Source organism: Stegostoma tigrinum, chromosome 40 (genome assembly GCF_030684315.1).
Source record: "Stegostoma tigrinum isolate sSteTig4 chromosome 40, sSteTig4.hap1, whole genome shotgun sequence".
Taxonomy (NCBI): domain Eukaryota; kingdom Metazoa; phylum Chordata; class Chondrichthyes; order Orectolobiformes; family Stegostomatidae; genus Stegostoma; species Stegostoma tigrinum.
In genome coordinates, this window is record NC_081393.1 from 14157720 (window position 1) to 14184446 (window position 26727).

The 26727-nt window shown below is 42.8% G+C and overlaps 1 protein-coding gene across 7 annotated transcripts in view; it reads right to left on the reverse strand.

The window, feature by feature from the left end:
* Positions 1 to 26727, reverse strand: part of LOC125448142 (methylcytosine dioxygenase TET3-like) — a 353266-nt gene that overhangs the window by 66313 nt on the left and 260226 nt on the right. For all 7 annotated transcript variants that reach the window (XM_048523202.2, XM_059641139.1, XM_048523203.2 and 4 more), the window contains one exon: positions 10907 to 11000. In XM_048523202.2, the coding sequence (XP_048379159.2) occupies positions 10907 to 11000 (94 nt within the window). The remainder of the gene's footprint in view (positions 1 to 10906; positions 11001 to 26727) is intronic.

The window sequence follows — 26727 nt, forward strand, 5'->3', positions numbered from 1 at the left end:
GGCTGAATTTCTCCTGGCCTCAACTCTACTTTCCTGCCTGCTCCCCACAGCCCTTTATCATGCCTTTCATCATAAACATATCTATTTTTTTCTGAAATCTTTTGATTGATTCTTCCTCCTCTGCACTCTGGGGCAGGGAATTCCGCAGATTCAGAGATCTCTGGAAGATGTAGTTTCTCCTCATCTCAGTTTTGAACCTACCTCCTCTCACTCTCCACCTATGACCTCTTGTTCAAGACTATCCCACAAGAGGAAACATCTGTTCAACGTCCACCCTGTCAATTCCCTTCAGTATTTTACATACCTCAATCAGATCCCCGTCGTTTTGATGTCCAACAAGTACAAGCCCAAGCTATTTAGCCTTTCCTCATACAACTGCCCTTTCATCTCTGGAATCAATCTGGTGAACATCCTCTGAACAGCCTCCACTGTCACCACATTCTTCCTCAGGTAAGGAGACAAAACTGGACACAACACTGCAGGTGCAATCTCACCAATGCTTTATAAAACTGTAACAACACTTAATTACTTTTATAATCCAGTCCTTTTGCAATAAATGTCAGGACTTCGTTTGCCTTTCTTGCTATATGCTGCACCTGAATACCTACTTGTTGTGATTCATACAGAAAGATGCCAAGATCTCTCTGCACTGACACACTTTGAATCAGCTTCCCAGTTCAATAATAATTTGCCCTTTTATTTTTTTCAGCCATAATGGACAACGTCACACTTATCCACATTAAAATCCACCTGCCAGAATCTGGCCCATTTTCCTGGCCTGTCAATATCCATCTATAAACTCTTGATCTCCTCATCACAGCCTGCTTTCCCACCTATTTTAGGATCTTCCACATATTTTGCTATGTTACACTCTGTTCCTGCTTGCAGATTATCCATAGCAATGAAAGAAGTTGAGGTCCAAGTACTGAACAGTGCAGCATCCTCATAGTTCCAGTTCACCGTCTAGAAAGGGACCCATTTATTCCAACCCTTTGCTTTCCATCAGCCAATCCTCTATCCAATCCCTGGAATCTAACCTTCTAGATCAGTCTTTTACGTGGCATTTTGTCAAATGCCTTCCGAAGTCCACCAGATCTCCATTATCCATCTTGCTGGTTACATCCTCCAAGAACTCCAGCAAGTGTGCCAGGCATAACCTGTCACTCATGAAACTATGAATTGCACTTTGTTTTTCCAATTGTTCAGCTATCTCCTCCTTTATGGTCAACTACAGCAACTTCCCCACTGCAGAGGTCAAAATAACAGGTCTATAGTTTCCCACTTCTTGCCAATCTCCTTTTTTGAATATGTGTGTCACATTAGCATGTTTCCAATCCACTGGTATCTTTACAGAATTCAGAGCATTTTGGAATGTCGTAACTAATGCATTTACTATCTCTGCAGGCCATTAGGCCCCAGGGACTTATCTGCCTTTAATCCCAACAGTTTACTTAATAACTTCTCTATAGTTATAACAATTTCACCAAGTTCCTCTGTAGTAACTGCAGTTTTGAGAAGAAGTTATCTTTCACTGTGAAAACAGAGAGAAGATATTGGCAGAGTTTCCCATTATTACCTCACCATTTTTGTCCTCAAAAGGACCAACACTTACTTTCACTCTTCTTTTCCTTTTTATATACACATAGAAGCTATTGTTATCAGTGCTTACGTTTTCTGCCAGTTTTTTTTCGTAGTTCATACTTTCAGAGAAAGAGAGGTTTGGTGTGGATGATGGAACTTTGGCATGAAACGGATTGAACCTGAACAAAGAAACTTAATAGCTCTGAGATAATGGGAACTGCAGATGCTGGAGAATCGGGATAACAAAGTGTGGAGCTGGATGAACACAGCAGGCCAAGCAGCATCTTAGGAGCACAAAAGCTGACGTTTCGGGCCTAGGCCTTCATCAGAAAAAAAATGATGAAGGATCTAGGCCCGAAACGTCAGCTTTAGCGCTCCTAAGATGCTGCTTGGCCTGCTGTTTTCATCCAGCTCCACACTTTGTTAAATGAATAGCTCTGCTCGGCTGTCAGTTAGATTGTTCCAAACTCTGGTATGGCTTTTAGAAGGATCAATGACATTGAAAGCAATAATCTTAACATGAGTCATGAAATTGGAAATCAATAACATTTAGACTTACTTACAATGGTGAAGGCTGGTCCTGAATTAGGAACCTGAAAGTTGCTTGAGTGGACTTTGCTGTGACTTACTGTGTAGCCAGACATGAGCATCCAATTTCTGGATTCCTCAGATTCAAATACAGTGAATGGATTCAAGTGCCAATTCCATACTCAAATTTTTCCTGCATTCACCTGAGCAGAACTTCTTAGGTTAACGTAATGTCAACATTCCACCCATTCCCCTCTCTCAATGTGCTCTCATATGACACTGCTATTTACTTCTATCTAGCTTCTGACAGGAAGGTTAGAGAAAGGACATATGGAAACAGGATCTTTGTTCAAGGATCTCCCATTCCTCCTTCTCCTTTGGCACCCTTTCTCACCACTGTTTCTCCAACTCCAGGCAGAGCCCACATGCTGCATCCTTTTTTGATTGCCAAGTCTTCTCATGCACAGGTCTAGAAGGGGCAGTCTTTGCTCAGATCTTCACTCATCACGGAAATTAGAGGAAGTGGGCCACAAACAACTCAGGAACACCTCTACTGAAGGGAAGCATCTCCACTGAAGATTCAGGTGTAAGCACATCAGGCTCCTTGTCTTTCCACTGCTCTGTTCTTTTTCTCCTCCTTCTCTAATGATGTAAAGTAGTCATGACCTTCCTTCTGCTGCAGCTTTTGTTCTCGGTGCTGTGCTACTTTACACAATAACATGCAGATCACTACATTAAGATGATGTTTACTTGTACAGATGAAGGATGCCCGAAGATTTTGCCAGGTAATTGAATTGTATCTTTAGCAGCCTGGTAGTTGTTTTAGGACCACTTTGTGGCTTTGTCTGTACATTTACTTGACATCAACTTTGAAGTTTCTCACAAATATCATCAGCCACATGCTTAGATGCTCACCATTGGAGCCAGTCATTTCCTTTGTTTTCAGGTTGTTATGATCTCGGTAGCAATACTGAACAGGTCAGGACTCACAATGAAAGCTGGCATCACAAATTATAGATAATAAAGTGTGAAGCTGGATGAACACAGCAGGCCAAGCAGCATCTCAGGAGCACAAAAGCTGACGTTTCGGGCCTAGACCCTTGCTCTGATGAAGGGTCTAGGCCCGAAACGTCAGCTTTTGTGCTCCTGAGATGCTGCTTGGCCTGCTGTGTTCATCCAGCTTCACACTTCATTATCTTGGATTCTCCAGCATCTGCAGTTCCCATTATTCCCCATCACAAATCATAAGTTTTGTTTTCGTGGTTACTATGGTGGTTAATTATTGGCAGTCTTGTGTAAATATTTCAAATTATTTTAACAAAACAAGTTTATTACACAAAATTAAAACATGAAAGCTATCTTATATAAGTGAAAACATTTACAATGATTTTAACATAAATAGCATGAAGATAGACTCAATCCTTTACAGTCACTCAGTTAAGTATCACCTTTTATCTTAACTCTACTTTCTTACTCCAATGACTCCTTAGAATGCTGAAGTAGCTTCAAACTGCTTTCCAGTTCAAAATGTGGGGATACTTCTTCCCAATTCTGACAGCCTTTCCAATCACACCAACTCTCACAGCCAAGAAGCTCGTACAAGTTAAAAATAAATGACCCTTAGCAAGGAAGACGACTCTTCTGAAATCAACCTGTGTATGGTCCCTAGCCATCTGTTTCTCTAAAGGTTATAAAAGCTCAATTTGATAAATATTCAGTAAGTAACATCCCAGGTAGCTGATCCAGTCAATTAGCTCAAGTCTGAAGAAGGGTCTCGTCCCAAAGCGTCAGCTTTGCTGCTCCTCTGATGCTGCTTGGCCTGCTGTGTTCATCCAGCTCTACACCTTGTTATCTCAGAATCTCTAGCATTGGCAGTTCCTACTATCTCTCTAACTCAAGTCACATGCTTTCTTGGAAATTATGTTTAAACCTATTGCTCAAAACACCTATGTTATTTAAAATAAACAAGTCGCCTTGAATAAATCAGAATAAAAATCTATTTACCTCTATTTTACAAGCCAAATTCCCAAGCAATAACAACATATTATAAACCTTTATCACAAGGAGAAAAAATCTGTGGGAGTCATGATTGGTACAGAAGCAACATAGCAGGTTTCAGGATACTTTGCATGGAAGTAAATGAAAACTTTGTGGATGTTACATAACAACAGATCATTGTTGGAGTGGATGCCTCTGAATTAATCATGGATGATTTAAAGTGACCTTCAGTTCAAGGATGTTGTCAAACTCAAAAAGGGTTCAGAATAGATTTGCAACGACGTGGCCAAGGTTGGAGGGTTTGAGCTATAGGAAGATGCTGAGTAGACTGGTACTATTTTCACTGGAGCATCGGATGCTGAGGGGTGACCTTGTAGAGGTTTACAAACCTCTACATGGATTGCGTGAATTAGGGTTAATAGATAAGGTCTTCTCCCTGGGGTGAGGTGGTCCTAAACTCGAGGACAAGGGTTAAGATGAGAGGGGAAAGATTTAAAAGGGAGCAAAGAGGAAACTTTTTAATGCAGAGGGTGGTGCGTGTATGGAATGAGCTGCCAGAGTGGTGGATGTGGGTACTATTACAAAACTTAAAAGGCATTTGAATGGGTAGATGAATAGGAAGGGTTTAGAAGGATATGAGCCAAATGCTGGCAAGTGGGACGAGATTCATTTAGGATAACTGGTCGGCCTGGACGAGTTGCAACAAGGGTCTGTTTCCATGCTCTACGTCTCTGTGACTTTAATTACAATTACATTGACCTGTGTGATGTCTGGACATTGCAGAAAATCCAGCTCACTTTGTCAGTATCAGGGGCAAAGTGAACATGATATCGAGTTTTGAGAAGATTTGTAGCTCAGGTTGAGGTTCTGGATGTGAGTTTGCTCGCTGAGCTGGAAGGTTAGTTTTCAGACATTTCGTCACCGTTCTAGGTAACATGATCAGTGAGCCTTTGACGAAGTGCTGGTGTTATGTCCCGCTTTCTATTTATAACCTAAATTTATAACCTATTTTATAACCTAAACATATAAATAGAAAGCGGGACATAACACCAGCGCTTCGTCGGAGGCTCACTGATGTTACCTAGAATGGTGATGAAACGTCTGAAAACTAACCTTCCAGCTCAGTGAACATGATATACATGGCCTTGGGCAGCTTGGAGATGTATTTGTGTGGTGCAGATAATGAAACTGTATAGATACCACCAATAGATTGCCGGAAATTACAAACTCAGGTTCATAATGATCTTGACCTCCCCCGACTTTCTGTACCCTCAGGGCCAGTTGGAAAAACGTCTTTGTTCTGGTGACTTAAGGTATCAGTAATGACTTGGTGAGGATCTCTCAGTCTCCTAAAGCACTGCTCGGTCCCCTTCAGAAAAATCAATATTCTGTTGAAGATCTTGCTTCCTTTGAATCGGAGGCTATCCTCTGGAATGGCAGGTGGATAAGGAGAAGACTACTATTGCTGTTGTTGCTCTACTACTCCTTTTGTTCCTTACTGGAGGTCTAACATGGAGCCAAATGAGCTGCTCACAGGCAGTATTGACAGATGACAGTTAGAAAGTGTCAATCAATTGTTAAAATGTCCAAGATAAAAGACACGACCTCCCTATTGTTGGAAAACCCTTACAAGCAAAGAAGATCGCTTTCTGTCAGAACAAAAATAAAAGCAAAATACTGCAGATGGTGGAAATCTGAAATCAAAAGATAAAATGTTGGTCAAACACAGAGAATTTGGCAACATCTCCAGAAAGAGAAGCAGAATTAGTTCACTTCAGTTCTGAGGAAGAGTCATCTTGGAGTCAAACCATGAACTTTTTCTGTCTCCACAGATGGTCCCTGACTTGAGTTTATCCAGCATTTTCTGTCTGTCAGAATAAAAGCCTTTCTTTTAGGCAAGCAAGCAGCAATCACATTTCAACATTCAAATAACTTTTCAATGGCACGGTGGCTCAGTGGTTAGCACTGCAGCTTCACAGCGCCAGGGACCCGGGTTCGATTCCAGCCTCGGGTGACTGTGTGGAGTTTGCACATTCTCCCCATGTCTGTGTGGGTTTCCTCTGGGTGCTCGGGTTTCCTCCCACAGTGCAAAGATGTGCGGGGTAGGTGGATTGACCATGCTAACTTGCCCGTAGTGTTCAGGGGTGTGTGGGTTATAGGGGGATGGTTCTGGGTGGGATGCTTCAAGTGGCGGTGTGGAATTGTTGGGCCAAAGGGCCTGTTTCCACACTGTAGGGAATCTAGTCTAATCAACCTGGCAATTTCACAGCTCTGTCAAAACCTGGTCTCGCCTTGCTGATCCTGGTAAATTTCAAACAGCTCAGGAAACCAATGTACCTTGGTTAAAATCAGAATAAATGGTTAAATCTTCATTCAGTTGCCACTTATTGTAATCACTGAACCCCACCCGCAGCCCCACTTGGGCTTCTGCATGATTCTAAAGCATTCACTGTTTAAATGTGTCAGTGAGACACACAGAGTTTCTGACAAGCCAGCAATTTTTCAAATTTTAACCTGTTGCATGCTCCAACCAGTAGCTTGGGAATTTAAAGGGATAAGGCAAGTCAATTCACTTTTTCATCTTTCACTCAAAGTTGGACTGGTTTTGTGCATTATTCTGTTTATCTTCTTGCAGTCATACATCAAGGAAATAGGCCAACTCATCCCTGCCAACCAGGTTTCCAAAAATGAACTAGTCCTATTTGCTTGTGTTTGGCCCATATCCTTCTAAACCTTTCCAATCCATGTACCTGGCCAAGTGTCTTCTAAATGTTGTAATTGTGCCTGCCTCTTCCACTTCCTCTGGCACTTTGTTCCGTATAATTGCACCTCAGGTCCTTTTCAAAATCTTTTCCCCTCTCGCCTTAAACCTATGCCCTCTAGTGTTGGACTCTCTTACCCAGTGGAAAAGTTCCCATGGAGATATCATTTTTTTTCAGAAATGCTTCCACGAAGAGATTCTTCTTGTCTGTTTTGTCTGAAAGAATGGCAGAAGATTCTAAAAAGGAGTGTGAGGCAGGCCAGGATATTTGAGAGATGCTCCTTGCCTATGAATGACAGCCAACCCCATATATGCAAAAATGAATCCCACTTTACAGATAATCAGGGATAGCAGTGCTGATGGCAATGCAATGACATGCAAATACTTGAATAATTAGAATATCCTGGTTACTTGAACATGTTTTTCATGTCAGCACATGACTAATGTTTGGCCATACATATTTAGATGCTGCCTGCCATTTTCACATATCCTGACAATGGGGAAGGATTTTCTTCACCAAGTTTGGGATAAATGAAAAACAATGCCGCCCTTTGCCAACAGGACAATTCCAACACATGGCTAGAGCGCATACAATAAAAGTGATGGTCAATTGTTGTGAAATTTTTCTCCATTTTATCACTGCTAAGTTTATAGATGACATAAAGACAGGCAGGAAAGTCTCTTGAGAAGAGAACATAAGGAGGTTGTATATGGATACAGTGATAATGGGAACTGCAGATGCTGGAGAATCCAAGATAATAAAATGTGAGGCTGGATGAACACAGCAGGCCCAGCAGCATCTCAGGAGCAACTTCGCGGGTAATCTGTTTGTGTTTCAAATTCCATCTCTCTATCTACCTTTGATTCCCTTGACAACAGTGTCTATCCAGTGTTGCGTGCTCCTGAGATGCTGCTGGCCCTGCTGTGTTCATCCAGCCTCACGTTTTATTATCTTGTATTTGGATACACACAGGTTAAGTGAGTGGGCAAAAATCTGGCAGGGGGAGGATAATGTGAGAATGTGAAGTTGTTCACTTTCATACAAAGAGTACTTAAGTGGAGAATAACTGCAGAATTTCAAGGTGCAGTGGGATCTTACTGCAGGATTCGAAAAAATTACACAGGTACTGCAAACTAATGGGATCCAATGTGAAGCAAGGAATTGAACATAAAAATAAGGTTGCTATGCATTATTTTTACAGGGTACTAGTGAGACCACATCTCAAATACTATGCGCAGTTTGGTCTCCTGATTTGAGGAAGGATACAACTATGTTGAGGGTGGTTCAGATAAGGTTTATTTGATTGATACCCGAAATAAACAAGCTGTCTGTAAGGAATGGTTGAACAGCTGAGGGTTGGTTTCCAATGGACTTTAGGAAAGTGACTGGAAATGTATATAAGACCCGAAACAGTCTTGACAACTTGGGCATGGAAAGGATGCTTTCTCTTCTGGATGAGTCCAGACTGAGTGGACACTGTCTAAAAATTTGGAGCTACCCTTTTACGATACAAAAATTTTACTTTCTCAGAGGGTTATTGACTTTGTAACTGTTTGCCTCAGAAGTTGCTGGAAGAGGAATCATTGAATATTTTTATGGATAGACACTTTTGTCAAGCGAATCAAAGGTTGTCAGAGGTAGATAGAGAGATGGAATTTGAAACACAAACAGATTACCCATGAACTTATTGAATAGTGGCACACGCTTGAGCGACCATATGACCTCTCTCTGCTCCTCATTCATATGTTCATATACAGGACTACTATACAGCTGATCTATGCATATGATAATCAACAATTCTACAGAAAGCCTATAAAAGTAACCCTATCTCATGCAGTATAATATCCATTTCTGACTCCCTGATTCCCTTGGCAAAGGTAACTAGAATGTTGAGCTGCATTTTAAAGCTTTACAAATGATTCAACAACATGTCTCAACTTTTTCTGTCGATCACTTTGAAATTTACTCAACCAGTCTTCTGCTTTTAATGTTGTCGGCTCATTCAGTCAAATCTGCAATTGAAGCTAGGCTAATGAGCAGTCCTCAAAGATTTGAGCACAAACATACTATCATTCGCGTCCAACTAAATATTGTATAACTATTTGAGTTTCATGTGTGGAGAAAGTGCAATTTAACTCTTGTTTAAGTATCTGAGCAATTCCATTTTTGATGCAGCTTAAGAGTTGTTCATGCTTTATACTACAAGAAAAGATGTAATAGGTGAAATCAATACATGTATCCTATCTCGTGCAGGGAAGAATTCAGTGCAAGTTTGGGTGTGACTGAAAAGAATTCCACTGCAATATAATTAAGAAGGTTTATTTGGTGCAGTTGTCTGAATGTGGATCTCTGGTTGTTGAAAAGTCTTTGTAAGCTTTTATAGCATTTGTATATTGTATTTGCATTTCTGATGTAAAAGCAAAAAGGACTTACTGGAGATTTGGCACCACCCTGTCAGAACTTTGATGGAAATTAATTACATTTATCAATGTCAGAAACATTCTGGTAGTCAGGAAGTACAGTGAGGAGAGATTTCATTAGCACTATTCACAGCAAAATCATAATCACAGTCTTTGTATGTATGTTTCTAGTTGAATTACACAAAGGAAGTATCTCCTTCAAAACATCCTAAAACAGATTCTGGAGAAGGCTGTTCAAGTATTGGGGTGGCACAGTGGTTAGCACTGCTGCTTCACAATACCAGGGACCCAGTTTTAATTCCACCCTTGGGCGACTGTCTGTGTGGAGTTTGCAGATTCTCCCCGCATCTGTGTGGGTTTCCTTGAGGTGCTGCAGTTACCTCCCACAGTCCAAAGATGTGCAGGTTAGGTGGACTGGCCATGCTCAATTGCCCACTGTGCCCAGAGATGCGCAGGCTAGATGGAGGGAATTGCAGGGTTACAGGGATAGGGTGGGGAGGTGGGATGTTCTTCGGAGAGTCAGTGTAGACTCAACTGGCTGAATGGCTTACTTCCACACTGTAGGGATTTTATGATTCTGTAAGTATGATTTGTGGATTCAGTTTGAAAGGCGAAACAGAGTAATTTGATAAATCTAAGATGATATATTTCACAAAAAGTGTCCTGTTAATAGCTTGCTTCTATGATACTTCAGTGGGGGATAATGTAAAATGGGGCACTCAATCCACATCCAAGTGGTCAATGTGCAAAAGCTGGTTTCGACATCTTAATGAGGGAAGATGAAATAATAAATTAATCATTCGTTCCTCTCCAGACAGTCCAGTGATGTAGGATAAAATAGTAACTATTCTTTTTGTACATTTATAAGCATTTATTCAGACATACGGAGATGCACAAAACAAACATACATACCTCCTTATTTCAACCCCACTTTGTCTGTTACTATTTGAATGGCTAGTTAATGCCCACAACTAATCCAAAAGCAAAATACTGCAGGTGCTGGAATGTGAAATAAAAACAGAAATGCAGAAATTCTCAACACATGGCCCTTCACATCTCCTGTGGACACACCTTTTTGTCTCATTACTCGTCCCATTTCTATTATTTTAGGCTCAGCCCTCCGACTTGTTGTCATTTAACGTCTCTTGTCTTCCACTCGATCACACACCCTCTCTTTTGTTCTTTTTACAAACTCCACCATTTTGCTTACATAAAGGCGATTACATTTCTAACTTTTCCCCAGTCTGATGAGAAGTGGCAACATGAAATACTACGTTTCTCTCTTCACAGATGCTGCAAGTTAAGCTGCATATTTCAGGCGCTTCTGTCTTTATTTCATAAACAACTAATTTGATTCCTGTCACTGAGCTTTGTTAATTTAATACTGTAGCAGTGTACTTATGTGGATAATGGGTGAAAACATGATCAAGCTACGTTGTACAAATTCCTACAGTAAGTGGTTTACTAACACTGGTGATGTAAACTTGGATTAAAATGGTTATTTGGCAAAAATACTGGAGAGTGCCCACAACGTATACAACAGTAAATAATTGCTTTCAGAAGTGGAAGAATAAAAGGAGAAAGAAAATGAACCGACAAACAGAACTCAACACTTACCCATTTTGCAATTGGACAACCCTGGGAACTTTTTCCTTCTTTCCCTGTGTAAATGACTTTCTCAATTCTAACTGCTTTCCCTTTCTCCCCATATCTGAAAGAAATAAAAATTATGGGTTTGTTAAACCATTAGACAGATTAAAATTACTTTGCTGCAGAGAAGATTTCCATGTTTTCAAATTATCTGGTAGCTGATGTCTGATTTCAAACTGTAATGCATATCTTTATTAACTGTTCTGCTAAAGATGCATAATTGCAATGTATTACTTGCCACAACCTATTTGTTCACATCTTGACAGTACTTGCTTTTAAGTTTGGGAATGATTTCACTGTAATTATTTCATTTCAATGACTAGAGATAGACTAAAGAAAAGTTATAGTGAGTTCAACCCCCTTTTTTACTCCAACCCCCCAAAATTATTCTTCCCTTACATCTTTCCACCTGCATATGCTATACTTAGCATGTTGTTTTGAGAAATAATTTGGTTCAAAATATAAATTTACACTTCTAATACAAGTAATTTGTACTGCAGACAAATACTAATTGTTAACTGCTCATTGTAAAATAAAACCTAAAAAACTCTTTTCTGAAGCTTTGAAATAAAAAGCTAAAATTCTGATAAAATAAATCCTTCACAAAAATCTCCACTGGTACACCATGAAATTAACTAAATTTCAGTATTATTTCAATTCAGTCTGTATTGTACTGTATTGCTTCTGTTCAAGTGTTACTGTCTAACTTCAAAAATGATTATTTAGCTGGAAGAAACAAACACTTGCCAAACACTGGAAAACTGCACCCAGAAATTTCATTGAAACTATCTTTCTGACCACTGATAAACTCTCACAATGAATGCTTGATACATCAAAACTAAATTCTGTGTATTTCAAAGGATCCAGTAAATTACTTTTGATTTGACATGATTGCATTTGTAAATAACTAAATCTCAATGTCTGAAAAAGTCATTATTTTGCAACATGCTCCAACCTATTTATTCAACATTATTTACTTAAATTATTCGAGGTTAGAAGACTTCATACTCAACTGTGTTATATAAGTATTTCCAATGATCAACTAGGAATCCCCACTACACTTGGCCCCATCTGGTAATTTATTGTTCCCTATGATGCTGACACAAATATTTTTCACTGATACACAGCTGAAGAGTGTTACTTTCAACCGAAGTGATGTTATTGTGGTGAACAAACAATGCCATCTGTGCCGCAGGGTTTGTATGATCCATGTTGGAAAAGGAGACAACAAACAATGTTGGCAACATAAATCCACCATACCATTAGAACTGGGTGTTTGTGTTTTCAAAATTCTCCAATTCCTGATATCAGTTGAATGCTTTATTTCTACATTTGCAAATTGTAAACATGTGCAAAGAACTGTTGCGAAGTTGAGTGGAATACTTATGGATTGGAAGACAGGACGTTAATATTTTACAAGCAGCAAATTGTGGTGTTTATAAAATGATAGAGGGTATGGAAATGCATGGTCCCTTTAAAAAATGATGTGCTTTTAAAAGATGGAGTTTAAAAAAAAATTTGGACAGCTTGTAGGTTTGCTGGTGCACAGAGCACCTGAATTGAAACATTTGTATCCAAAAGGCTAGATGGTTAACAGGCCAAGTCACACAGTTTTGTCTTGTTGTCAAGACAAAAAGTTTGAATTTAGCCAATTAATTTAAACCATTCACTTAGTTACTAAAATCTAATTAAATTTAAATCTAATGGTTTTGACAACTTAGGACCAATCCTATTGTAAGAAATTGATATGTTCAAGGGTATAAAAGACAGGGACAGTTGCAAAATCGGCAGAGTCCAAACTGCCATATGCTAAGAGATCAGCTCTGTCAGCTCCTAGAGAAAGCATCATCGAAGTAAATACACCACAGCACTCATAGTTAGTAATTCTGACAAAAAGAATTCAACGAAGAAGGTGTTCCTGATGGAAGATCAATGGAGAAGACACAGAATATTCTGGAAAACAGAACCTGGCTATAATTTTGAGAGACCGAATTCCAATTTTTAAAAATTTTGCTTGATAAAAGTGGGACCGGCACTTATTGGAACAGCATACCAGTAGAATTTTGTTTTATTCAGGAATAGTTGCTCATCGATTTATTAACAGTTCAGTTCATTGGGGGATAGGAACCGGAGCTACAGATCAGAAGATGGGGTAGCTGGTGTACTGGCAGATACAGCAAGCAGAGAATCTGTGAGGAAGGATAAGCAGTCGATGCGACAAAGTTGCAGACAGTGCAACAGGCTGACGTGTGTCTACTTTAATGCAAGAAGTATCACAAATAAGGGTGACAAACTCAGAGCATGGATCAGTACTTGGAAATACGATGTTGTGGCCATTATGGAGACTTGGATAACGCAGGGCCAAGGATGGTTGTCGGATGTTCCAGGGTATAGATGTTTCAAAAGAAATAGGGAGGGAGGTAAAAAGAGGTGGGGGAGTGGCATTGCTAATCAAAGATGGTATCACAGCTGCAGAAAGGAAGGTCATGGAGAAGGGTTTGTCCACTGAGTCAATATGGGTAGACTTCAGGAACAGAAAAGAGAAGTCACTTTATTAGGAGTTTTCCACAGAACCCCAATAGTAACAGAGACGCTGAAGAACAGATTGTGAGACAGACTGTAGAAAGGTGCAGAAGTAATAGGGTTGTTGTCATGGGTAACTTCAACTTCCCTGATATAGACTGGAACCTCCTCAGTGCAAAAGTTTGGATAGTGCAGGTTTTGTCAGGTGTGTCCAGGAAGGATTTCTGACTCAATACGTAGATAGGCTGACTAGAGGGGAGGCCATATTGGATTTGGTGCTTGGCAACAAACTAGGCCAAGTGTCAGATCTCTTGATGGGACAGCATTTTGGTGCTAGTGATCACAACTCCCTGACCTTTACTACAGTCACAAAAAGGGATAGGAGCAGATGGTCTGGGAAAGTATTTAACTGGGGGAGGGGGAATTACAATGCTGTTAGGCCAGAACTGCGGAGCATAAGTTGGGATTAGATGTTCTCAGGGAAGTGCACACCAGAAATTTGGAGGTTGTTTAGGGAGCAGTTGCTATAAGTACTGGATAGATTTGTCCCACTGAGAAAAGGAAGGGATGGTAAAATAAGGAACCTTGGATGACAAGACATGTGGAACATCTAGTCAAGAGGAAGAAGGAAGCTTACTTAAGGTTGAGGAAGCAAGGATTGGACAGGGCTGTAGAGGTCTACAGGGTAGCCAGGAAGAAACTGAAGAATGGACTTACGAAAGCTAGAAGGGGTTATGAGAAAACCTTGGCGAGTAAGATCAAGGAAAACCCCAAGGTGTTCTATGCTTATGTGAGTAATAACATGATGGCCAGAGTGAGGGTAGGGCCAATCAGATATACTGGAGAGAACTCGTGCATGGAGTCAGAGGAGGCAGTGGAGGTCCTTAATGAATACTTTGCTTGAATAACTGACTTGGATAAGGAAGAGGAAGGGTGGGTTACTAAGTTTGCCAATGACACGAAGGCTGGTGGAATTGTGGACAGTGTCGAGGGCTGTTGTAGGTTGCAGCGGGACATTGACAGCAAACACAGCTGGGCAAAGAAGTGGCAGATGGAATTTAACCCAGAAAAGTGTGAAGTGATTCATTTTGGAAGGTCGAATTCGAATGCAGAATACAGGGTTAATGGCAGGATTCTTGGCAGTGTGGAGAAACAGACAGACCTTGGGCTCCACGTTCAAAGTTGCGAATTAAGCTGAAAGGATTGTAAAGAAGGCGTGTGGTATGTTGGCTTTCATCGGCAGGGGCATTAGTTTAAGAGCCATGAGGCTATGCTGCAGCTCTGTAAAACCCTGCTTAGACCACACTTGGAATATTGTGTTCACCTCATTATAAGAAGGATGTGGAAGCTTTAAAGAGAGTGCAGAGGAGGTTTAACAGGATGTTGCCTGGACTGGAGGGCAGGTCTGAGGAGGAAAGGTTGAGGGAGCTGGGGTTTTCTCACTGGAGCGAAGAAAAATGACAAGTGACTTGATAGAGGTGTACAAGATGCTGAGGCATGGGTAGAGTGGATAGTCAGAGACTTTTTCCGAGGGCGGAAATGACTATTATGACGGGGCATAATTTTAAGGTGACTGGAAGAAGGTATAGGGGAGATTTCAGAGGTAGTGTCTTTTCACAGAGACTGGTGGGCATGTGGAATGCACAGCCAGCAGAGGTAGTGGAGTCAGATACTGAGAGACTTTTAAGCGACTCTTGGAAAGGCACATGGAGGATAGTAAAATGTAGGGTATGCAGGGTAACTTGATCTTGGTAAGAAAAGTAGGTGGGCACAACATTGTGGTCCGAAGGGCCTGTACTGTGCTGTACTGCTCTACGTTCTATATTCTGTGTTCTATTTGTTCACTGCTGGGGTTATGTAACTTGTTGATTACAGAGTGATTGTCATGAGTTTATATCATTTAAGACTATAAGACATAGGAGTGGAAGTAAGGCCATTCGGCCCATCAAGTCCACTCCGCCATTTAAATCATTTAACCACTCCTTTATAACAGATTTGGGGTGAGAGGCATATTATCCTGCTTATCACACTTTTTTGTAACATACTATCGGGCGAGGTGTATTTCTCTGTGTATTTTGGTTTTTGTTATCAGTGGGAAGTCGACCTCCACTTTACAACAGAGGGCAGTGTCGTTGTCAAAACTGTGTCAGGATTCAAAAATTTCCATCAAACTGCAATTTAAACAAATAAACCCCAACTCAAAACTGTAGATTTCCAGCAAAGTGCTGATATAAAAGCAAAAATCACACTGAATTGGTTCTGTTACAATGGCGTTTGAACAACAATGTATTTAAACAAGTTCACCTGTAATTCCAATTTTTAAAAAAAATTTGGTGATGGGTATGGCTGGCTGGCCAACATTTATTGACTATTCCAAGTTGCACTTGGGGTGGAAGTGATGAGCTGCCTCCTTGAAAATGCTTTGGTTGACCCACAATTCCCTAAATGAGGGAATTCCAGGATTTTGTCCCAGTGACAGTGAAGGAATGGCAATATATTTCCATGACAGTGTAGTGAGTAGCTTGGAAGAGAACTTGCAGGTGATGGTGTTCCCAGTATCTGTTGTCCCTATTCTTCTGGATGGAAGTGGTCATGGATTTGGAAGGTGCTGTCTAAGGACCTTTGGTGAATTTCAGTATTGTATTTTGTCAATAGTACACATTATTGCAGCTGAGCATCAGTGGTAGGAGGAGTGGATCCTTGTGGATTTGGTGTCAATCAAGTGATCTGCTTTGTACTGAATGGTGTCAAGCTTCTTGAGTGTTGTTGAAATTACACCCATCCAGACAAGGGGAGAATATCCATTACACTTCTGATTTGTGCCTTGTAGGTGGTGGACAGTCTTTGGAGACTCAGGCGTTGAGTTACTCACCACAGTATTCCTACTGTTTGACCTGCCCATGCAGACACTGTATTTACATCATGAGTCCGGTTGAGTTTCTGCTCAATGGTAACCTCCAGGATTTTGATAGTAGGAGATTTAGTAATGGCCAGTTTAGTAACAACCCTGCGCAGTTTTAGTTGTCTCTTATTTGAGAGAGTGATTTGTGTGGCATGACTGTTGCTTGCCACTTGTCAGCCCAAGTCTGGATATTGTCCAGATTTTGTTGCATTTGAACATTGGCCATTTTAGTACCTGAGGAGTCACAAATGGTGCTGAACATCGTGCAATCATCAACAAACATGCCCACCTCTGACCTTATGAAGGAGGAGGGGTCATTGATGAAGCCAATGAAGATGATTGGACCTTGCACACTACCCTGATAAATTCCTGCAGAGATGTCCTGGAGGTGAAATGAGTGACTTCTAATAACGTCATCCATCTTCCCACATGCCAGGTATGATTCTACACAGAGAGTGTGCACCTGATTTCCATTGATTCAAGTTTTGCTTGGGTTCCTTGTTGCCAATTGGGGTTCAATGTGGCCTTGATGTCAAGGGCTGTCACTCTCACCTCAACTCTGTTGCTATGATAATCTAAAATAATTTCGCATTTTATGAGCATTTGTTTTTGCTTGATATAGCAAAAGAGCAAACACAGCCCTGTCGACCCTGCTTAGTCTTCCATACAAAGCTTTGGTCTTGTGTCAAAATTTGGAGAGCGGTCTCATAGACTATTCTAACAAGAACTTGACGTCATCAATCATTGGATGCACATTCCTTTTTGCTTGATATACAACGGTTTACCCTGGCTAAGTTCAATGTGACTGTGAATTCCTCCAAATTAAACATTATCCAATATTCAGATTTTTAAAGAACAACTCTGGAGGGGAAGCAATGGCACAGTAATATTATTACTTGACTAGCAATCCAGAGACTTGGGTAATATTCTTGGGACTGGGGTTTGAATTCTAACACATTAAGTTTCAATTCAATAAAAACAGCCTGGGAATTAAAAGTCTATGAAACTATTGTCAATTATCAGGGAAGTCCATCTGGTTCACTGATGTCCTTTAGGGAAAGAAACTGAAGTCTATACCTGGCCTGACCTGGGCCAGATTCAATCAGTAAGCCACTCAGTTCCAGCAATTGCCACAAGGTCTCAAGTAAGAAATGAAACTTGACAGGAATCCTAGCATTGACCTAGGTACCGGAAACGACAAGAGCAAACACAACCCTGTTGACAAGGCAAATTCCTCCATACAAAGCTTGGGTCTTGTGCCAAAATTGGGAGAGCGGCCTCACAGACTATTCCAGCAAGAGCTTGACATAATCAATCATTCTCATGGAATCAGATGTTACATACAATGTCCCAGATACCAAAACCATCATCATCAACCTTGTGTATTTCTGTTTCACCAGCAGCATAGCCCCAGCAGAAGTGATGTCACAGTGCTGCACAGTTAGGAAGGATTTTCTCCGTGTAACTCAACAAGTCTCATGTCTTCAAATCAAATACAGACAAAGAAACCATTTGCTGATTACAACAGTCATGACCCATTCCTGGCTGATGAATTAGTACTCCTCCATGTTGAACACCACTTGGAGGAAGAACTGAGTGCGGCAAAGAGGGAATGTACTCTGGGTGGGGAATTCAATGTCCACCACCAAGACTGTCTTCGTAGCAACATTAGTCCTGATTGCGCTGTTTGAATCCTAAAGAATTGGAGATCTTGACTGCAGACTGGGTCTGTGGCATTTTGTCCATCAAGATAAAAAAAACAAACTTGACCTTATTCTAACTTTTTTTTGCCACACATGTATCTCTACATGATTGTTGTGGAAAAGAATGACCACCTAACAGTCCTTGCGGAGACAAAAGTCCTGCCTTCACATTGAGAATATCTTACATTGTATTGAGTACCATTATTACCATACTAAACAGGATAGATTAAAAATAGACCTAGCAAATCAAGACTGGGCAACCGTGAGGCAGTGTGGACCATCAACAGCAGTAGAATCACAGCTTATCAGTTTATCCCCAACTTTAACATGACCATCAAGCTAGTTGATCAATGGCTCAATGAAGAATGTGAAGGGTATACCGTGAGCAACACCATGCATACCTCTAAATGAGATAAAAACCTGGTGAAGCTACCAAACAATAAAATGTGAGGCTGGATGAACACAGCAGGCCAAGCAGCATCTCAGGAGCACAAAAGCTGACGTTTCGAGCCTAGACCCTTCATCAGAGAGGGAACTGGAATAAATAGGGAGAGAGGGGGAGGCGGACCGAAGATGGAGAGTAAAGAAGATAGGTGGAGAGAGTATAGGTGGGAAGGTAGGGAGGGGATAGGTCAGTCCAGGGAAGACGGACAGGTCAAGGAGGTGGGATGAGGTTAGTAGGTAGATGGGGGTGCGGCTTGGGATGGGAGGAAGGGATGGGTGAGAGGAAGAACCGGTTAGGGAGGCAGAGACAGGTTGGACTGGTTTTGGGATGCAGTGGGTGGGGGGGAAGAGCTGGGCTGGTTGTGTGGTGCAGTGGGGGGAGGGGACGAACTGGGCTGGTTTAGGGATGCAGTTGGGGAAGGGGAGATTTTGAAACTGGTGAAGTCCACATTGATACCATTAGGCTGCAGGGTTCCCAAGCGGAATATGAGTTGCTGTTCCTGCAACCTTCGGGTGGCATCATTGTGGCACTGCAGGAGGCCCATGATGGACATGTCATCTGTAGAATGGGCGGGGGAGTGGAAATGGTTCCGCGTGCAGATGGCCTCAAGGCCCTCCGCTTCTTCCTGTCCCACACACCTGCATTCCGCATGCAGATGGCCTCAAGGCCCTCCGCTTCTTCCTGTCCCGCAGGCCCGACCAGTCCCCCTCCACCGACACCCTCATCCGCCTAGCTGAATTCGTCCTCACCCTCAACAACTTCTCTTTTGACTCCTCCCACTTCCTACAGACTAAGGGGGTGGCCATGGGCACCCGCATGGGCCCCAGCTATGCCTGCCTCTTTGTAGGTTACGTGGAACAGTCCCTCTTACGCACCTACACAGGCCCCAAACCCCACCTCTTCCTCCGGTACATTGATGACTGTATCGGCGCCGCCTCTTGCTCCCCAGAGGAGCTCGAACAGTTCATCTACTTCACCAACACCTTCCACCCCAAACTTCAGTTCACCTGGGCCATCTCCAGCACATCCCTCACCTTCCTTGACCTCTCAGTCTCCATCTCAGGCAACCAGCTTGCAACTGATGTCCATTTCAAGCCCACCGACTCCCACAGCTACCTAGAATACACCTCCTCCCACCCACCCTCCTGCAAAAATTCCATCCCCTATTCCCAATTCCTCCGCCTCCGCCGCATCTGCTCCCACGATAAGACATTCCACTCCCGCACATCCCAGATGTCCAAGTTCTTCAAGGACCGCAACTTTCCCCCCACAGTGATCGAGAACACCCTTGACCGCGTCTCCCGCAACACATCCCTCACACCCCGCCCCCGCCACAACCGCCCAAAGAGGATCCCCCTCGTTCTCACACACCACCCTACCAACCTCCGGATACAACGCATCATCCTCCGACACTTGCGCCATTTACAATCTGACCCCACCACCCAAGACATTTTTCCATCCCCACCCTTGACTGCTTTCCGGAGAGACCACTCTCTCCGTGACTCCCTTGTTCACTCCACACTGCCCTCCAACCCCACCACACCCGGCACCTTCCCCTGCAACCGCAGGAAACGCTACACTTGCCCCCACACCTCCTCCCTCACCCCTATCCCAGGCCCCAAGATGACATTCCACATTAAGCAGAGGTTCACCTGCACATCTGCCAATGTGGTATACTGCATCCACTGTACCCGGTGTGGCTTCCTCTACATTGGGGAAACCAAGCGGAGGCTTGGAGACCGCTTTGCAGAACACCTCCGCTCAGTTCGCAACAAACAACTGCACCTCCCAGTCGCAAACCATTTCCACTCCCCCTCCCATTCTTTAGATGACATGTCCATCATGGGCCTCCTGCAGTGCCACAATGATGCCACCCGAAGGTTGCAGGAACAGCAACTCATATTCCGCCTGGGAACCCTGCAGCCTAATGGTATCAATGTGGACTTCACTAGTTTCAAAATCTCCCCTTCCCCAACTGCATCCCTAAACCAGCCCAGTTTGTCCCCTCCCCCCACTGCACCACACAAGCAGCCCAGCTCTTCCCCCCCACCCACTGCATCCCAAAACCAGTCCAACCTGTCTCTGCCTCCCTAACCGGTTCTTCCTCTCACCCATCCCTTCCTCCCACCCCAAGCCGCATCCCCATCTACCTACTAACCTCATCCCACCTCCTTGACCTGTCCGTCTTCCCTGGACTGACCTATCCCCTCCCTACCTTCCCACCTATACTCTCTCCACCTATCTTCTTTACTCTCCATCTTCGGTCCACCTCCCCCTCTCTCCCTATTTATTCCAGTTCCCTCTCCTCATCCCCCTCTCTGATGAAGGGTCTAGGCCCGAAACGTCAGCTTTTGTGCTCCTGAGATGCTGCTTGGCCTGCTGTGTTTATCCAGCCTCACATTTTATTATCTTGGAATTCTCCAGCATCTGCAGTTCCCATTATGTCTGAAGCTACAAAACAAGACTATTTACAGGCCAGATTGCAAGAGCTGCAAATGCTGGAGTCAGAGACAACACAGTGTGAAGCTGGAGAAACACAGCAGGCCAGGCAGCATCAGAAGAGCAGGAAAGTTGATGTTTCAGGTCGGGAGGGCTTGATGTGACCCTCCAGCTCCACACTGTATTGTCACTATTTAGTAGCCAAACAGCGTATGCAGCAAGTGATACACACAGCAAAATGATTCCACAATCAAGATCTAAGCTCTGCAGTTTTACCACATTCTGTCACAAATGGTGGTGGGCAATTAATTCCCTGAAAGAGGGTCTACAAATATCTCCATCCTCAGCAACAGCAGAGATCACCTGCACTGTGCAAAAGATAAGGTGGAAAAATTCACAAAATCTTTCAGTCAGAAATGCCAAGTGGATGATCTATGTCGGCCTCCTCAGAGGTCCCCAGCATTACTAGTTCCAGTCTTCAACTATTTGATTCACTCCACAGGATATGAAAACAGCTGGTGGCACTGGAAACTGCAAAGTTTGACTGCCTCAAGAACATTCTGACAATAGCACTGAACACATGCCTTCCACAACGAGCATCGCCCCTAGCTAAGCTGTTTGAGTCCTGCTACAACAGTGCCATGTACCCAACCATGCGGAAAACTGCTCAAGTACATTCCTTACACACAAAAACCAGGTCAAATCCAACCCAGCCATTTACCACCTCATCAGTCTCAATTATAAGTAAAGCAGTGGAAGGTGTCATCAACAGTGCTACTGAGCAGCACTTGCTTCACAATAACCTGACCAGTTTGAATTCCACCAGGGCCACCTATCCTAGTTACTGCTTTGGTTCAAACATGGATTAAAAATGCTGAATTTTGAAGATGAGGTCAGAGTGACCACCCTTGACTTGAAGGCCACATTTGACTGAAAGTGGCATTGGGAACACCTCAAAACTGAACAAAAACAAAGTTGCTGGAAAAGCTCAGCTGGTGTGGCAGCATCTGTGGAAGATAAAACAGAGTTAGTGTTTTGGGTCCAGTGACCCTTCCTCAAAACTGATGGTGGCTGGGAAAACGTCAGTTTATATGCAGAAAATAGCGGAGGAGGATAGGGTAGGGAGTAAACGATAGGATAGAGCCAAAAGAGAGAGAAGAGCAGTTGGACAGACAAAGAGTTGATAACGATCAGACTGGAAGCGTGAATAGTTGTTAATGGGGACTGTTAGCGACAAACAACAGGTAGTGTGTTATGGTAGGCCATGAGTCAGTGGGTATCAGAGCTAAACTCTCTGCTGGTTGGAATCATAACTAACACAAAGGAAGATGATTTTGTTTGTCAGTCATTTCCATGCCAGGATATCCACGCAGGAGTTCCTCAGGGTACTTTCCAAAGCCCAAACATCTTCAGCTGCTTAATCAGCAATCTTCCCTCCATTATCAAGGTCAGAACTGGGGATGTTCACTAATGATTGCACTATGTTCAACACCATTTAGGACCCTTCAAATATTGAAGCAGTTTATGTCCAAATGAAGCAAGACCTAGACAATCTCCAGGCTTGAGTTTAAAAGTGCTAAGTAACAACCATAGTATACAAATGGCAGGCAATGGCAATCTCCAGGGAAGAGAATCTAACCGTCATCCCTTGATATTCAATTACACGACTCACACCGAAACTCCACTAGCAACTTCCTGGGGTTACCATTGATCAGAAACTGAGACACAGTAGCTGCAGAAGCAGGTCAGAAACTAGGATCCTGCAAGAAGTATTTCACCTCTTAACTCCTCAAAAAGTGTCCACCACATTCCAGGCACAGGTCAGGAGTGAGATGGAATGCCCCCATTTTCAGCTTTAATAACACACAGTAAGCTTGACACCATCCAAGCCAAAAGCAGCCTGCCTGATTGGCAGCACATTCACAAATATCCAGGCCCTCCACGACCAATGCTCAGTAGCAGTCGTGTGTTCTGTCAACAATATGCACTGCAGAAATTCACTAAGGCTCCGCAGACAGTATCTTTCAAACACACGACCACTTCCATTTTCTAGAACCAGGGCCACAGATACATGGGAACACCACCATCTGCAAGTTTCCCGCCAAGCCACTCACCATTCCTGATATTGAATTATATTGCCATTCCTTCAGTGTCACTGCGTCAAAATCCTGGAACTCACTCCCTTGTACCTACAGCACAAGGAATAACACAGTTCAAGATGACAGCAGCACCACCATCTTCTCAAGGGCAATTAGGGATGGGCAATAAATGCTGACCTAGGCAGCAACATCCACATCCCAAGAATGAATTGAAAAACCTTGTTCATTCTCCAGCTCCACTTTCGGAATTGGGGGTTATTCGGCAATCCAAGTCAACCATATTAATGTGCAACTTGGGGTCAAATGATGTCTTCAATACTTGATAGTATTTTCTGGCCTACTGAATGGGCACCACCTCGACCGCTTTTTTTGAAAAGTGGTCAGTAGGAGGAGGAGCTCCTCGAACACATGTCACTTGATCACGAAAAGGGAAGAGTTGCAACCTTGATTCCTTCCTCCTTGGTTATATTCAGTGAATTCTGAATGATATATTATTGATCCGTCCACCAGTTATTTCTTTCCACTGCTGCGAGGATGGCTGACCAGCAGAAAATAAATGAAACCTGAGAGTTAAATACCTCAGGTCCAAACTGATTACATTGTTTGCTCGCCCTGCCCACAACCTTTCAAACACATGAAAAATCCTTTTAAAGCTGCCATTTCAAATGAACGACTTACGCAAAATAAGAAAAATGAACTCAATTAGAAAATTACTGTCAAAAACATCATTGACAAAAGTAATCTTAACAAAATATGTTGGTTATGAAAAATTATGATGAAACGTTTATCCAAAATATAAGAATCAGTTCAACATTAAGGAATACAGGATTGCAATCTCAGTAAAAATGGTAAGATAAGGATATGGCTATCTGGAACAGTTACAAATAAAAGATGCAACGGAGCAAGTCAAAATGAAATGGTTTTACGTGAATTAACGAGTCTGCATTCAGTCATTGAAATGAATGTTCAGTTACAGAATCCCAGGATAGAATAAGATGATTATGTACAATCGAAGTGAAAGCTTTTGTCTTAGCTACCTCGAGACTAAATCACTGCTGTTTGGCCTTCCATGTTCTACTTCTGCAAACTTACAGTCATCCAAAAATTTGTTGCCTTTGTCTCAATTTGCATCAAGTCCCATTGACTCAGCATAACTATGTTCACTAATCGATGTTGGCTACCAGTTGAGGAAACCATTATTTAAAAATGCTCAATTTGTGCTTTATATATAATCTTTTTAAAATCACTTTCCTTTAAAATATCTAGGCTTTTTGAATTCTTGGCTCCTGCTGGTGGCTGTGCCTTCAGTTGGCAAAGTCCTATCCTCTGGAATTTCTTCCCTAAATCACCACTCTGCTTGCCTCTTTCCAGATGCTCCTTAAACTCGCCTCTTCGGCCAGCCTTTCGGTCATTTGGCTTAAAATCTTCTTCTGTGGCTTATCATGTTCTATCTTATGCCTGCAACCTTCCTTGGAAAGCTTTACATTAAAAAAAAAGTTATTTTAACACAAGTTGTTGTGGACAATGTCTTCAAGAATAGGTTCAAAATTAGCACAATGAAAACTGGCTAAGATGAAAAGGAAGTGAGGTCTTCATATGGAACAATAAAAGTGTGGAGCTGGATGAACACAGCAGGCCAAGCAGCATCTTAGGAGCACAAAAGCTTATGTTTCGGGCCTAGACCTTTCATCAGAAAAGTGGGATGGGAAGAGGATTCTGAAATAAATAGGAAGAGAGGGGTAGGCGGACTGAAGATGGATAGAGGAGAAGATAGGTGGATAGCAGAGTATAGATGGGGAGGTAGGGAGGGGATAGGTCAGTCCAGGGAAGACGGACAGGTCAAGGAGGTGGGATGAGGTTAATAGGTAGGAAATGGAGGTGTGGCTTGGGGTGGGAGGAAGGGATGGGTGAGAGGAAGAACAGGTTAGGGAGGCAGAGACAGGCTGGGCTAGTTTTGGGATGCTGTGGGGGGAGGGGATGAGCTGGGCTGGTTGTGTGATGCAGTGGGGGAAGGGGACGAACTGGGCTGGTTTTGGGATGCAGTATCCGACCCCACCACCCAAGACATTTTTCCATCCCCACCCTTGTCTGCTTTCCCGAGAGACCACTCTCTGCGTGACTCCCTTGTTCGCTCCACACTGCCCTCCAACCCCACCACACCCAGCACCTTCCCCTGCAACCACAGGAAGTGCTACACTTGCCCCCACACCTCCTCCCTCACCCCTATCCCAGGCCCCAAGATGACTTTCCATATTAAGCAGAGGTTCACCTGCACATCTGCCAATGTGGTATACTGTATCCATTGTACCCGGTGTGGCTTCCTCTACATTGGGGAAACCAAGCGGAGGCTTGGGGACCGCTTTGCAGAACACCTCCACTCGGTTCGCAGTAAACAACTGCACCTCCCAGTCGCGAACCATTTTAACTCCCCCCTCCTATTCCTTTGACGACATGTCCCTAACCTGTTCTTCCTCTCACCTATCCCTTCCACCCACGTCAAGCCACACCTCCATTTCCTACCTGCTAACCTCATCGCACCCCCATGACTTGTCAGTCCTCCCCGGACTGACCTATCCCCTCCCTACCTCCCCACCTATACTCTGCTCTCCACCTATCTTCTCCTCTATCCATCTTCGGTCCGCCTACCCCTCTCTTCCTATTTATTTCAGAATCCTCTTCCCATCCCACTTTTCTGATGAAGGGTCTAGGCCCGAAATGTAAGCTTTTGTGCTCCTAAGATGCTGCTGGCCTGCTGTGTTCGTCCAGCTCCACACTTTGTTATCTCAGATTCTCCAGCAGCTGCAGTTCCCATTATCTCTCTTCATATAGGACAATTAGTTCAACATTGATTTTGACCCAAAATGGAAAGACCAATTCACACCTTGAGTAGATCATTAAAAATTAAACCTTTCGGTGACCATATTGAAATAGACAACACCATCTTGAACTTTTAGCCTTTTCTTCCAATGCTTACTCTGAGGCTACGACCAATGACTCACCTGCTTGAAACTCAACTGTTTTCATAGACCAAGGTCACCGAGATGATACATGTACATATGAAGCAGTTAAGGTGTGCAACCCAACTTTAGCTGCCACAGGGCATTCTTCAGCAGAAAGGACAAATTATGGCTTGGTCAGCAATCCATTGGTGCCACTTTAATACACTCTTCAAAGCAGATATTCATCATGTAAACCGTAAAGGCATGTTACTTTGTCAATGCTCCAGAAATACTACATAGTAACCTTAATGCTGTTACAAATATGCTAAGACAGAAAATATGTAACAACTCAAAGCAGACAACTGAGATAACCATCTATTATGATCCAATATTTTAACACAGTCTGAATCACAGTTCTGGTTAACAGAGACAGCCACTCTCCTATTCCCGAGTATCTGTTGTAATTTTGAGCAAGTGTATCCTGTTACAATTGTGTCGAACAACATACATCACAAGGATATGCCTTAGAAAGCATTTTTCTCCCTGCATGAGAGAATTTCTTTTCAAACTGCAAAATGACCAGCATTTATTGCCCATTCCTTGTGTGGCAGCATGATATACTGATGATATGCTGTGATACTTATGTTCACACAACGTAAGAATTTTTTAAAAATTCATTTACTGGATGAGGGCATCGCTGGCCAGGCAGCATTTATTGCCCATCCCTAATTGCACAGA